The sequence below is a fragment of the Crocodylus siamensis genome, chromosome 1, assembly GCF_052110815.1.
Source record: "Crocodylus siamensis isolate JL-2025a chromosome 1, ASM5211081v1, whole genome shotgun sequence".
Classification (NCBI taxonomy): Eukaryota; Metazoa; Chordata; order Crocodylia; family Crocodylidae; genus Crocodylus; species Crocodylus siamensis.
Window position 1 is genome coordinate 174,923,041 of NC_143395.1, and position 15,343 is coordinate 174,938,383.

At 44.5% G+C, this 15,343-nt stretch overlaps 1 protein-coding gene across 4 annotated transcripts in view; it reads left to right on the forward strand.

The window, feature by feature from the left end:
- The window catches only part of ACYP2 (acylphosphatase 2), a 129,100-nt gene that overhangs the window by 24,660 nt on the left and 89,097 nt on the right, over positions 1-15,343 (forward strand). The window contains exons 4-5 of one of the 4 annotated variants that reach the window (XM_090049457.1): positions 8,214-8,302; positions 8,404-8,549. The exons of 2 other annotated variants lie outside the window; for them this stretch is intronic. In XM_090049457.1, the coding sequence (XP_089905583.1) occupies positions 8,214-8,262 (49 nt within the window). In that variant the 3' untranslated portion in view covers positions 8,263-8,302; positions 8,404-8,549. Of the gene's footprint in view, positions 1-8,213; positions 8,303-8,403; positions 8,550-15,343 lie in introns of those variants that run through there. One more of the 4 variants, XM_090049447.1, reaches the window with a different exon arrangement.

The window sequence follows — 15,343 nt, forward strand, 5'->3', positions numbered from 1 at the left end:
CTTTGCAGTCTAATTGGCCAGATTCCACTAAATCTGCATGCTGAACTAGGACAGGAAATGAAGGAAATTGCTAATGATAGATGAAACTTCCTTAAATCTTAAAAAGATCACAAGCTCCACAATTCTCTAGAAGAATGTATTGGAAGTATTCTGCAAGCTTTGTCTCGAGCATTTCAAGGAGAGCCTCTTAAAGTGCTTTGTAGTACTTGGGATTAACTGAGAATCCCATTCAGTTTCCCAGTTTAGAAAACGATTAGATTTTTACCAGAATGCTGAAGGCTCCAGAATACAGTCTTAAAAATCAGTTTTAATTCAACTTTATGCTATTCACTACAGTCAACTGTTGCAGTTGGCTGAAGTGCTACAGTGATGAATAAAGATAAAGAATGCAGCAGCAGCAGCAATCCCTTGTGTCGCCACCAGGACTTGACTAGTTGTTCTTGAGCCACTCTTGCCCGGGTGATTGATGTCACACCCCTCCGGTGTTCACGCCTTTGCCTGAGCTGGTGGTTTTTGCCTGACTCCCTGACCCTGTTCTCACCTGCCACAACTTGATGACCTCAGTGTCTGGGGTTGTTCATCGTGTGCGCTCATTGGCCCTGAGGTTCCTCCCGGCGGTCACTCTCGGGGCTCTGCCACCCCTACACCCCGGCCTCACGCCTCTTGTATAGCGGTGTGGAGCTGGTTGTCGTTTTGTCCCCTGGACTCTCGACTGGGTCCTACTCGGGTCCTTCCCTAACACTATCTGGGCCTACAGTGTGGGTTTACTGCCCTCAGGAGTCCCCTGGAGCTCGGGGAGAAAACAAACCCAAAAAACCCAAAAGATGGCTCCAACACAAAAACTGGGCATACTGTCCCTTTAACTGCCCCCCCCCCCCGCACTTTGCTGGGGCACTGGCTGCCTTCTGCCCAGGCACTCAGTCCCCTGCCTACTCCCAGGCACCTTTTGGTCCAGCGACAATGCTTTCCTCGGCTGTACCTCTCTCTGGGATCCCACGCAGTCTCTCGTTCCCAGGACCTCTCCTTTCAGGGATTCCCTCTCCAGTCCTCACAGGGCGATTCTGGCATCCCTCCACAGTCGCATCCGCAGCATCGTCTGACCTGCCTTCTTCCTTCTTCTTACACCTGTCCCGAGCGTTTCTCCCCATCTGGCCCGATGCATCTGCTTGACTTAACTGCAGGGACCTCGGGTGCAGTCTCCTCTCTCTCTGTCTCAGCTCTGCAGCATGCACTGCCATTTTTATTTGTGCTGGCCAGCACTCCGTGCTGACGTCACCGGCTGGCTGCAATTGTATAAACAAGCGGCTGACGAGCTGCGCAGATTTTGCCTCCTGTTCCCCACATGTGAGTTCTGGAGCCACCGGTGAGTATCCTTGCATCCTGGGACACCTTGCAATTGAGGATGATTGTCTTACGTGATTATATGGGTGACTGGTGCCTCCTGAGTTTGGGGGGGGGAGGGGGCACCAGATCACTGAATGGGGGGGTCCCCAGCAGCCAGTTGCTGACCAGGGGAGGAGAGGGTTCCAACACTGGCTGATCACTGAGCATTTCCACCAGCACTTCCAGTTTCACTGCCCCCAGGCGTTTCCAGGCGGTGCACGTGCAGCTTCATGAGCCCTCTATGCATTGCCAATGCATGATTGCTTTACATGTCTGTCTGAAGATGGCTGATCAGGCTGATCTGAAATTGACAGACTCTTGCAACTTAGACATGTGTTTCCACGTGGGGTGGGTGGCACTAGATGAGTGATAATCTCTAATAAGTTGATAATGTTGCATTTTTTCAAATTGGCCTTGAAGATGTCCTTGAAATGCTTTTTCTGCCCTCACCTTGAGCATACACCCTGACTGATCTGGGAGAGTAACACTTGATTCAGAAGTCTGGAGTCAGACATCCAGATGACGTTGCTGGCCCAGAGAAATTGATATCAGATGATCATTGCCTCGATGCTCTGGGTGTTGGCTTGTGAAAGGAAGCTAATATTGGTGTACCTATCTCCCACTGGATTCGAAGGATCTTCCACAGGCAGTGTTGGTGGTACTTTTCCAGAGACTTCTTTTGTACATTGTCCACTTCTTAGCTCTGTACAGTAAGATGAGGATCACAACTGCTTGATAAACCATGAGCTTGGTTTTGGATCTGATGTTACAATCTTCAAACACCTGTTTCTTCTGGTATCAAAAGGCTGCACTTACACTTTTAAGGCAGTGTTGGATTTCTTTGTCGATGTCAACCTTCTGCAAGAGATGACTTCCACGTTACGGGAAATACTAAACATTCAGCAAGAATGCATACATGTGCTAAATGGAAATATAGATCAGGATATTAGAGCTGTGTGAAACAGCACTGTTTTGTTTTGACTTCTGTTTTGCCGTTTCGAAGGGGCAGTGTTTTGTTTCATTTTGTTTCAAAGCACCGTTCCCTTTCTTCCAAACTGTTTTGCTGTTTCGACGTGTTTCAACTTTGCCCATAGGCTATAAATGTGGAATCATGAAAATGCCTATAACTTTGTAATTTCTTGCTTGATTCAGATGAAAATTGGCAGGCTTCTGAGGGCATGAAGCCTGCCAAGTTTCAAGGAGGGGGTTCTGGGAAATTGCACCTTAAACTGCTGACAAGCAAAACTCATATCACTTGCTGGCAGCAGCAGTCTGCTGTCATCCTCTGTGCAGATCTGGGCGCTTGTGCCCCCCAGGAGGGCTGCAGAGCTGTGCCAGACTCCTCCCGAGGAGGTCGTGGGCCCCCGGATCTGCTCGCGGGATGACAGCAGGCTGCTGCTGCTGGCTGGGATCAGTGCTGGGTGCAGCCTGTGCTGAGCTCCGGAAAGCCTGGTTCTGCCATTCGCCCCAGCCGGCAGCAGCAGCCTGCTGTCATCCTGCGAGCAGATCTGGGGGCTGTCATCCTGTGCACAGGTCTGGGGGCCTACACAGATCCGGAGGCCCATGCCGCAGCAAGCCGAGCTTCGAAACTTGCAACTTTTTGAAAATTTTCGTGTGCTCTTGTTTCATTTGAAAGCAGTTTTGAAGCCTTTTGTTTCATTTTGATTTTGCTTTCTTGAGCTCGAAATGTGTCAAAACAGCTTCAAAACAAAACACCGGTCAAAATTTTGCACAGCCCTACAGGATATGCTGCCAAGAGGTTTTAGAGTTGCTATAAAAAGTCTATGTAAAATGGAGTGTAGTAGAACAAACAAGGTATAACCATTGTGCAAAATTGCGTAGAAACACAATTTTGAGGAATATTCTTGGAGCTTTTTCTTTTTTTTAATGTTAGATTTTTTAAGTGCTGTCCTCTCTTCTTTGTTTGAAGTCTATGAATAGAGGGGTAAAAGAAGTAGTCAGACATCAATGGGTACAACAGTGTAAAAGTAGCATGAGCAAAGATCCTGGCTCAAAGTACAGAGGTAGGAATTGGGATACCTGAGAGATGTGGGAATGAAAGGAAGGCATCCTGGAAAAAAATGCTTGTGTTAGAGAATACTAGAGGAAAAGAGAGAGAGGAAAAGAGAGAAAAATGATCTAGTGAGGAAATGATCGAAGAACAGCCAGCAAAGGCTAAAAGAAATAGAGGAAAGAGACCAAATGAGGAGAGGGAAGCCAGATGATACATGAACCAAAGGACAATTTGGTTTTTCTACAAGAAACATATTAAAGAAGCAAAGATGAGGACAATTAATGGAGACATGGTTTACTCTGAAGAAATAAATGTAGTGCTGCTTAAAAACAAGTTACAAAGCAAACCTTCCAGAAAGCACTTTGTTACATTAGATCTACCACTGTCTGCAGTAGAAGTCCTGTCTTTAAAACTTTTGTTCAGTAGGTAATAAAAATATTTCCATTTGCTTGTAGCTGCATGGAAATATGACAGTCATAAAACATTCCCCATAGATTTTTCTTTTACTGTAGAAAGAGAATTTCAGCCCACACTTCCATAGTCTTGTGCAGTCAAACAAATATGGTTTCACTGCATAAGAAGAGACAGAATAGTGTGTGGGATAACTGCATTCAAGGGCGGTATCAGAGAACCAGTGCTGTTTGGTGTTCTTTTTTGCCATGTGGAGGATGGAAGTATTGGCTGCTTCATCCGATGTGCTGATATAGTTGGCTTCTCAGCTGCTTTGATTAAAGGAAAAAAATATTCCTTTCTTACATGTCTCCCTTGACCCTGGCCATGCTTCTTAGGCAGTGCTACTGAGCTCGTAATTTGTTCCTAAAAGCCTGGAGGTAATGCTGCTTACCCAAAAGTATGTTACCAAAAACCTCAAGAATGATTTTTGCTTTTATTATTTTCAAAATGAAGTCAGATTCTTGGATGCGTGCAGAAAGCTCCAACTAAAAGTAGTAGAGGTACACCGATACATCGGTCCGTATTGTATCGGCACCAATAAAGGGAAATTGACATTATTGGCAATTGGCTTTTTTTGGCTGATGTCGCCAATAATGTCACCGATAAACACTGCATGCATGCACACGGTGGCAGCATGCTTGGGACTAGCCCGCTGCTTAGAGAGCAGCTTCTGACTGTTAAGTCTGTTGTGGGGGGGAAGGGGTGGAGGGAGGAAAGAGACATGGGGGGCCGATTGAGGCCCCTGCAGTGAGGGAGGGAGTGGAGCTGGGGCAGGCACTGCCCAGCTAGGGTGGGGGCGTGGGATGGAGCTGTGTGAGGCTTATCTGGGGGGTGTGGGGAGGAGGGTGGATCCCGCTGCTACGTGTATCTCTGGGGGAGTCATGCAGGGCATATGCCCTCTAGATCTGTGTGTGGGGTGAGGGTAGGCTGGGGTCGGGGGCAACGCTGGGTTCTTCCCAGTGTGGGGGGGCTGGGCCGGGGCTGTGCTCAGGGTCGGTGGTGGTGGCGCTGGGAGGGGGGGCTATGGTGAGGCTACGCTGTGGCTGTAGCCCCCTCATACTCCCTCTTCCAGTGCCACCGCTGCCTGCCCCGAGCACATCCTGGTCCAGCGCCCTGGCAGGGAAGAGCCCAGTGCTGCCCCTGGACCCAGCTTGCAGCCGCAGCCTGCCTTCACCCTGCACACAGATCCAAGGGGCACATGCCCCACCCCATGGCTGCCTCAAGGGTGTGCATAGTGGCGGGATCCATCCCCCACTCCGTGCCCCTTGGAGGTACCACTCACAGCTCTGTCCTGTGCCCTGCACCACACCAGCTGGGCAGTGCCTGCCCCAGACCCACTCCCTCCCTCACCGGGGCCTCAATCTGCCCCCCATGCACCTTTCTTTCCCCTGCCCCTTCCCCCCCCCCAACACTTAACACGCACATGCTGCTCTCCAAGCTGCCGGGCTGCATATCGGAAATCAGAGTGGTATTGGCCGATATGGCTCATTAATAATTGCCCCTCAGTATTGGCCCCAAAAACTTTTGTCAGTATATCCCTAGAAAGTATGGGTTTGGAGATGCTAGGAATACAGTGACCTGTGAGCCATTGTATTTCTGAAGTATATACTCTGAATGCTCAAGGCAATGTATTTATATTACTATTATATTATTATAATACTATTATAATATTATTAAAGTATATATATCTATTATATAAATACATATTTTTATTTAAATCATTCCACTGAAATAATGTTAGGAATATTTTTCTCCTAACCTTTTTAAGGTATTGAATAATGCAAGTTGATAACATTAGATTAAAAAAGGGAAGTCTTTACAATATCATTGTAGTGGAGCTTTCCTTTATTTTTTTCCATATGCCTCTAACTGTCTCTAATTATTACTAAAGTTTAAAATGAGGATATAGAGAACAGGAAATTTCATATAAAGAAACATACCTTAAAGCCAATATAGAAATGGGTCCTCCTCCATAATTAATTGTACTACTAATAGGAGTAACAGCATACAGGATCAGGCATTTAATAGGAGTAGGTAGAAATTAATGAAGTTGCACATGTGTCAGCAGCCTCTGGCCCACAGAGTCTTTGGATTCAGCCTGTGGAGCCGTAGCTTCAGTGGTATTCAGTGGCGAGGGACAGCCTAGGTCACTCCAGAGCCAGGTGTGAGGGGCTTTGCGGAGGGGGAGCTCTGCCAGTGTTACACTATGGAAGGTGGAAGTGAGTGGGTCCTAGTGCCTACCTGCCTCTTACTCAAATTGACTTATGCTACCCTACTGCCAGAAAATGTTACTGAGCCCTGAAGGTAGCCATGCCCACAAAGCCTTGATCATTCTCACAAAGCCTTAGTATGTGTAAGACATAGGGTAATCACTGGGAATACTTATTTGCTTAAGATTAACTATCTGTAAGGCTTTGTTGTGTTAGTTAGAGCTTTAGGGCTATACTATACTTTGTTTTGTATCCTGTGGGTGAAATCCAGATAACATTTATTCAGTGCAGAACTCCCATCTACTCCATGGGACCAGGGTTTTATACTGCATACACTCCTCTGATATCTAGGGATTCTACAGAGTGTGAATGAGGGCAGGATTTTGTTCTTAATGTGTTACTCTAATTTGACAATCTGCTCTTGTTGCGTTTTTACAAAAAAAAAAAGTTTTAAATTTCAAAAGGAAAAGATTAAATAATTTCTACACAGCAAAGTAGCCTTTTAAAATGTATTTATATTAAAATATAGTTTTATTTAGTTGGAAAATCCCTTCCAGATGCTGAAGTGCCTGTCAAAACAGTTATATAATTAGGTTAAACATTTTTCAAATTATCCTTAAAAATAAAAAATATTTATTTAATTTATGTTAACTAATAGATCAACAACTTTTTTATATTGCAAGAAAAGTGACTGTGCTTGAGGCAAAGATGTAATGTAGTTAACATTGTATTGGCAGAAAAGGCAGAAAAGGGAAGGTCTTATGCTGTGTGTGTTAGATTTTTTTATAGAAGTCATGTATACAAGACCCTGCTACTTGTAATATATGTTAGGAGTTTCATTCAATAATACCTGCTCTTTGAACTCTAGATGGAGCTGTTAGTTTTACAGATATTTATACTTTTCAAATTGAAATGCTTTGGGTGAAACGAGACTATATTTAGACCAATCTGGTAAAGTCCTATCATTCTTTTCATTATAGTCTTCATTTTTACTATAATCTATGGTCTTGTTCCCCCAGCCTGTTACACATCCACACAGATAGCATCTCATGACCCCTAGACACTAAAATCTTCATTTCACAGTTGTTACCTGTTGTTGAGCTAAGGGAACGGAATTTGTTAAGGTCACTCTCAAAACTCAGGCCTCTAACAGTCTGACTTGGAAGGAATGGTATGAAGTTTAAGGTAAACTGATCCAAATAAAATAAAAACCTCTATTTTTCCTGTGCATAAATGAGGATGATACAAGTGCAAGCTTTACTCTTTGCAGTATTGTGATCCTCCTCCTTATTAATAAAATGAAGCTAAGTCTTTGTAGACATTCTAGTTGTTGCCATAGCAACTTGCAGTACTAAAACAGATTTTTATCTATGTTGATTGTTTTAATGATTGCATTGTATTTGTTTACAGAAAAGGAGTTAAGACTTCCATGCCTGGATAAAAAAATTTAGAATTTATTTCAAATTATGACTACTTGTTAAATAGGTTAAAAGAATTGACATGATACTAAGAAATAATACCCAATGGAAATTTCGAAGTAGAAACTTCCGTTAACTGCAGTGTATTGAAGTAGGAAAAGCAAAAGCATTTGGAAATAATTTGAATGTGTTTACATTTTTCTTTAATTTTTCTTTTACCTTGTCATGTAAACTTTGAAGAGCATAGCACTGGCATTAACAAAAGTGATTGAAAAAGGAGGAATGGAGAACACCGAGGAAAGAGAAAGATCCACAGAAAGAGATATTGGAGGAGAACTAGCAACAGACAGTATATGTTAACATTAGTGAGAGTGGGCTGTCAAGGTGGAAAGAATGAGCTATAAGTTCAAAAGTAGCGAATTTAGTAAGGAGGAGACCCTTACATCATCTTTGTTAAAGAAATGTCAAGTAGATTGTAGGAAACAATTGCACAAGTTTTCAAAACTGCAACTGTCTTAAAAAAAAAGATTTTAGTCATTACAAGAACATGATAAAAATACTCCAGAACAGTTTCATGAAAAGGTTTGTTATTAACTGTGGCTTGCTTACCTGTATACAGGGGACCATCTCTGTACTGTGTTTCATATCCAAGTCAAAAATGCGATGAAAGTAAGATTATTTCTACATGAATGCAGAAACATGCAGTATAGCAAGCTAAAAAATTCATTTTCTAAGGTCTGGACCTCTGTGGCACAAAATGGAGAACAGGAAAACAGTCTTTTGATCCTGGTGCAACTTCACTGATCCTGGAAGTTACACTAAAGGTAAATTTGGTTGAATAAACTAAATTAAAGCTTAATCTAAAAGTGACTGTAGAAATGGTGTTGTGGAGTTTCATGTTTGTAATGTTTTTGTCATTCCACAGAAAAACTGCTAAACTCAAGTTGGGCTGAGGTCTGCCAGACTGGATTCTGTCTTTCACATGGACCTAGTCCTTACTGGGAAATTAAGTTAAAATACCACCCTGACTTCAGGGTAAATGACCATGATGTTAACCACTGAGTAAGGGATTGCCATATTACATATTATGTTAAGTGACCACATCTAACAAACACAGCATTAAAAATAAAGTTTCTGCCTTTACATTCTTCTCAGGGTCATATTGTAATACAATGGAATATTTCAAGTTAGACAAATCCACAGACGATGACTACTTTATAAAAAGGCTTATAGGGTAAATTGAAATTCACTGTCCTCAGTTGGGTTGCTAGAAATAGGTTGTTCTTACAAGTAAAATTTAGTAAACAGTTTTGATGATGATTTAAAAGAATGAATAGAATCAAGGTCATTGCTCCTTAGGTATTTTCACTTATAGAACCAACAGAAGGAAGCATTAAAAAAGCTTATTTTTGTTGGTTTGCTACACTGATATGACTTTGGACACAAATAAGCAGCAGATCTGATGTGCTGAAAGATACACATCATATATAGCCATTTGTCAGAGTAAAAGCACGCTTTTAAACTAAAATAGCTATACTTGGCTGAAAGAAAAGTCAGTGGTTCTTACAAAAAATCTGGAGTATATTCAGTAATACTTTATATTATTGTACTATTGTTTTTAGTATTCTATGGTAGTGCCCCCTGGTTCTAACTTCAAGTTTTCTTGTCTAGGTCACAATTCTAATATTATAAAAGCCTAAGTCTGTCTTGTCTGTCTGCTGTCCGTAACACTTTATTCACACTCTGATTGGCTGATTTATTCACACTCTGAAACAGCCAATCAGAGTGCTTCAAGCATGGGGGAGTGCCGCCATGATTCTGAAGCTGCACTGAGGACTGGACAGAAGGTGGCGGAGCTGAGGTCAGCAGTGCTGGCCTCAGCTCCCCAACCCCGCTCCCTGCAAGAGGCAGAACAGTGGCAGCATGGGGTGTAAGGTGGTGGTGCTCCATCCCAGCCTCCTTCCCCCCCCATCATTCTTGACAAGCAGTTGGCTAGTACATACATGAAAATGACAGTTCCTGCCCCAGAGTGTTTACTGTCAAAATCAGAAGGACAGTGAGTTAGCTGAGAGAGAAGTGAAGGAACATACACAAATTCACACAGCAGGTCAGTGACAGAGTCAGCACTAGAACTTAGGTCTGCTTATTCCCACCTCTTACTGATCCTCTAGACCAGGGGTGGGTTGTTATTTGGGCCTTCAAACCATGTAGGACATTTTAAGCTGTTGTGGGCCAGGTCAGCACCTGTCACCCCACCCCTCCCACAGCAACTTGCCAAAACTCTCTATGTGCGGTGGGGCCATGGGTGGGTGGGGAGCAGTGTTTGGGAGTGGGACAGGTAGGTGAGATTGGAATCATGGGGCTAGGTCATGGGACAGTGACAGTACAGGGCCAGGACTTGGGACATAGCCACGATCCACTGCCGCATACCCCTGCGATGAGCATGAGTCCTACAGGCAGGGATGTGCAGAAAGTGGATCATGGCTCTGGGAGCTGGAGCCCTGTGCACTGGAGCAAGAGCTGCCCAGCTGCACCTTCCCTCCCCCTGCCCAGCACAGCAGGAGCAGGCAGAGGAGCCAGCACTGGAGACAAGGGGAGCCGAGCAGCATGCCACTGAGAACAGTCCCGCTGGAAGCTGTGTGCGCTGGTTGGGGCTGGGGCCAGCAGGCACAGACAGGAGTGCAGCGCTGGCTGCCCCAGGTGGGGCTTGGCCCCTTGTAGAGCACTGTGGGGGCAATCATGGACCAGATCCAATCATTTGGCAGGTGCCCCACGCAGGCTGGATCCAGTCAGTTAGTGGGCCTGATCTAGCCTGTGGGCTGTATTTTGCCCACCTCTGCCCTAGACTGTATTGCCTGTTACTGTTGTTTTCAGTAGCTTAACATTATTGTTTTCTTAAACATGGATCTGTTTCAACTCTAATTGTGAATATGTAATTACTCTCACAGTTAACTTAATGACACTGTTTTCCCATGTCACTGTTTCTTACACCAATGGGAAAAAGAGATAATATATTGCTCTAGTCAAGCTGGTGATTTCTTACAGCATAGCAATGTGAATTTGTAGCTCAGTAAAATTGGTATTCTGTATTTAGTAATCTTATTAAAAAAATTTCATTGGTTTATTTCTGTATTTACATGTTTTTAATGGTAACATTTTAACATCTTTTGATACAAACATAAGCTGAAACCAGTTTAAATGGTCTTTATGCCAATGATTGGCTTATATAATAAAGCCTTATAATTAGGAACCTTCAAATATGATATTATTAGATCCCATCTCTGACAGGGTGCCTAAAGCACCCTGCCACGAGCAGGGCCAGAAAAAAGAAAAAAAGGAAAACTTACCCCATGGAGATGGAGGAACTGCGGTAAACCCCACCGTGGTCAGGATGAGTCGAGGAGCCGGCTGGGACCTCCACAGATCAAGGCTGCTGCAGCAGACCTAGCCACACTGAAAAAGAAAAGGTGTGGGAAAAGAACAAAAGAAAAGGGAAAGTACCCTGCCAGCGAGCAAAGAGGGAACAGCTGTGTTAGGCAGGCAGCCAATAGGGAACTGCCACGATGGACTCAGCTGGAGAGTGGGAGTTTTAAGGGTCGCTGAGGGAGCATCCCGAGAGGAGACAGAACGAGAAAGAAATCTGAAAAGAGAAGGGGAGAAGCCCAGTAAAGAAAGAGGAACAGATAGAGGGCCAGAGGGTAAGCCTGTGACTTACCCTACAAGGTCCAACCAACAATTGGAGGTGACAAAGAGGCTTGAGCAGTCAGTTGGTCTGATCCCAGGGGGGTGAAGGGAGCCACTCCAGGGACCTAAAAGAAACAGAAGGCGGGGGACAACTTTACTTCCTCAGAAGAGAGAGGAGAAGAGAGAGAGGACCCTGGCCACAAGAGGGTGACAAAGAGAGAATCAGAGATATAGGTAGCTGTCTTGGGACCCGTGCAGGGAAGAACAGGACAAACAGCCACTTAGGCAGAGACCATAGTTAAGATCCTTCAGGTTAAGATAGTAAAGAACTGTAGTGGCAAGCAACATCACCTGAAACATCAAGTGTGGTGAGGGCAGGGGATGGGGATGGCGGAGCCCTGCAAAGAGCCGCAGAAACTCAGTCCATAACTGATCTCAGGTGCCTCCCAGTAGTGTCTAGACTTATCTCCCAGAACACTGAAGGCGTGGCAGGTGGTCTATAGCTACAAGATACTGCTATTCCAACTGGGAGGTGACATGACTCTAGACAGTGTGGGAAGCCCCCCTTACACTATCCTTAACATTTTTTGCTCTTAAGTATTAGAAATACCAGAAGCTAAACAAACAATTTCATTTTTCAATTTTTTAACCTTTTTTTTTTTTTTAAATCATGTATTTTATAATGTGTTCCCATTGGTATACTAAGGTGTTGATAAGTTCTAATCTTAGTGTAATGTACTTTTTACATCTATTCCAAGTTCCTTAGAAAAGTCTTGCCCACCTTGAAAAGGTTTTCTTCATCCTACCATATTTGTAATCTTTTTCCATCTCTTTTCTTGGGGTCAGTTCTTTATCCACTTCAGCAAGGAAGTCATGTTCTTTTATAGCAGGAATGAATGATTAATGGCTGAAGCTAGATGAATTCAGACTAAAACCAAGATGCACATTTTTAACAGTTTTAGAACTGCTTACCTAAGGTTGTAGTGGAGTCTACACTGGAAATGTTTAAATCAAGGGTGGGCACGTTTTAATTCTTATTTGAACTAGCACATACCTTTTTAATTCAGGGGAGTCGTATGGCCTTCACCATAAAGGAGGTCAGACTAAATGATCATAATGGTCCTTTTTAGCATTACATTCTGTGAAATAGTTTTATCTCTTTCACTTTATTCTGACATTTATTGTAACAGGAGTTGCTCAGAGCAAGTTAGAAGTTTTGAGGCTTTCTAGTGGTAACAAAGTGAACCTAGGTATCATGGCTCAGATTACAGAAGATATATAATTCAATCAAGATATTTATTCTAGGAGAGAAAGGGAAGTTGTTCCTGGATGTAAATAGTCTACCTACATGCAAACTTCAAAGCTTATATAATGACTCAAATTATAATTATCTGTCAACTTCAACATCCCTTGGTTCATGTATATGCCCTATGCATTGCTGCGGACAAAAGCCAAAATATAGGGTGGCATGGGAGCAATCACCATTTTATTTCTTCTATACTGTTGCTTACCTGATATGGGGTGGCAACATCCCCAGCCAGCATAACTTGTTTTCCTCCTTCTTATGAATATTTAGTTAGAAGTAGTTATATCATTTCTTATATCGAGATTAAATTTAATAAATATAAATGATACTTTTGCAGGGAGACCAGGAAAGTTCCTTTGTTTTAGCATGGCTGTTTTCCCCTCTCCTCTTCCTTTGCTTTTGAAAACAAAAAGCATAAAACCATGAATCCCTGAGGATTTAAAAACTGTCATCTGTCAGTGACTTTTTCCTCTGAATGACAGCTACATCTGTTTTTATAAGGGTATACACGTTTTTCCTTAAGTGTTATACATAATCCTTTTAACAAAAGTTGAAAAACAGGGGAAGAGACACCTCAGGTTTTTTCTTATGGATTGAAGGAAATTGATATGCAGCTCTCAGCATAAATGGTACTTACTTTCTCTTAGAAGTTCATTAAGTGCACACATTTCCTATTTGAAACTCGTCCAAAACATTATTAGTACAGGGTACTTCGCTTTAGTTTTTTGATTTTGCCCCATGTACATTTACAGAGATCCCAGCAGTATATCAATGGTGGTGGTGTGTCAATAGGAAATAATAGTACTCTTGTATATATGTTTGTATGATCCTTCGGTTAATCAGTTGAGTGGTATAGAATTTATGATATCAGTTTCAGAAATACAACAGTGACCACAGTGATTTCTGATTTCCTCAAATTTGCCTATCTATCCATCTTTACGCTAACCTCTGATGCATGACCGTCTGACTCAGAACAAGGGAATGATGCATTATCACAGTCTTCCTAGCTGTAGCTGGTAGCATAGAATTGCTTAGAAAAGTCACATTTGTTAACGTGGTCAATTCATTTTATTCTACAGTGGAAAGGAATATCTAAGAAAGACCTCTATTTCTAAACAAAGTTGTTTTTTTTTTATCATGATTTAATCAATATCAAATTTTTCTTCAGGCAACACTAACAAGCTATTAGCATCTGTAAGTACTTTCCAATTCTGCAGTCTCACAGTCAGTCACAGCTAGAGGACTTATAAGCAGGGATCTGAGTTTTCTGATTCCCACGGAAAAACGGAGTAAACTGCAGATTTTATCTGTTACTAGAGGCAAATGCGGATTTCTCGTTTTACAAGAGAAACCCATGGTGTTTGCCATTTTGCAGTGAGTTCCCTGTAGGCTGGCAGAGTTCCAGCCCCGAGGGAGTGGGAGGGAGGTTGAGAGACAGGGGTGCCATGTGTATGGACATGCACGTGGCCTCAGGTAGACTGCAGAGCAGCTCCAGCAAGTAAGTCGGGGAGAGGAAGCTGGGCAGGGCTGAGACTGCTGCCCAGATGAATGGGGCTTGGGGCCCAGGGCTGCAATGTGCAGCTAGCTGCAGGGCCCCAGCAGGGAGCAGGATGGGGCCACAGTTGACTCATCTAGGGGAGGGAGAGGGCCAGCTCCCTGCTGCTGTATGCACTCCTGGGGAGCAGTGGGGACCTGCACCCCAAGATTTGTACCCGAGGTAGGCGCAGGCTGCAGACTTGGGCTCCTGCCCTGCTTCCCGGTACCTCTGCAACCTGGCAGGCGCGACTTGGCATGGCTGGGCACAGCAGGGCTGCATGGGGATCTCCCCCCCTGCTGTCCTGGCAATGTGGTTTCAATGCCTGCTGCTGCTTTGAGGGGCACAGTCCTGCGGCACTGGCCTCACTGCAGCCCCACATGCAGGAGGTGCGTTGTCAGGGCAGCAGGGGGGCCAGCAGCACCGAGGAGATCCCCACATGGCCCCACTGTTGTCTGCTGCACTGGGTTGCGCCTGCCAAACAAGCCCCAGGGGAGGGCAGCAGGAAACAGCAGAGCCACGCAGAGAAGCTGCTAGCTGCTTTTCCATGCCCCTCTTCTTCTCTCCCCCAGGGTCTCCAGAACCTGGCGTCCACAACCACCAGGCTCTGGAGGCTGCGGGGGGAAGAAACGGTGGGAGTTCAAGCCTGCAGCCTGCGCCTGCACTGCATAGAGATCTGGGGGGCATGGGTCCCCCCCTCCCCTCAGGGAGCGCATGCAGTGGCAGGGAACTGCCCCACCTGAGCCCACAGCAGGAGGGAGCAGGGGTAGGGGGCTGCAGACCCAGGTCTATAGCCTTGGCAGCTAGGGGCTACCTCCAGGAAAGCTGGGGGAGCAGGGGCTATGGGTGGGGGTGAGGGGCACCAGCAAGGCTGTGGGGGCTGTGGGTGGGATGCAAGGGGCACCAACAGGGCTGGGAGACGTGGTGTGGGACTTGAATTTTAATCATGGATTTGGGGTTTTTTAGCAGAGAATTTGGTATTTTGTTTATCAAGGAAAATCAGGATCCCTCCTTATAGGGTTCATCACATAAGTGCTGAAACTACACTTACCTTGGCATCTCAGTCCAGAACCTATGTGCCTAGGAAAACTTCCATTTTTGTTTCTGGCCATGTGTTCATTTCTCCACTTGTTTATAAAAGTGTCCTCCTCTATGGCTATTGTATATGTTAGGAGGGTTGTGTTTCTGCCATGTTCTTCATGACAAGTTTCCCTTATGACCAGTGGTGATGCGTAGGGGGTGCATGTGCACCTCCTGAGAGCACTGATGCACTGTCTGTCATGCTGTGCTCCCTGTTTAGCCAGCAGGCAGGGAGGCAGGCAGGAGCACCAGTGCCCCCCC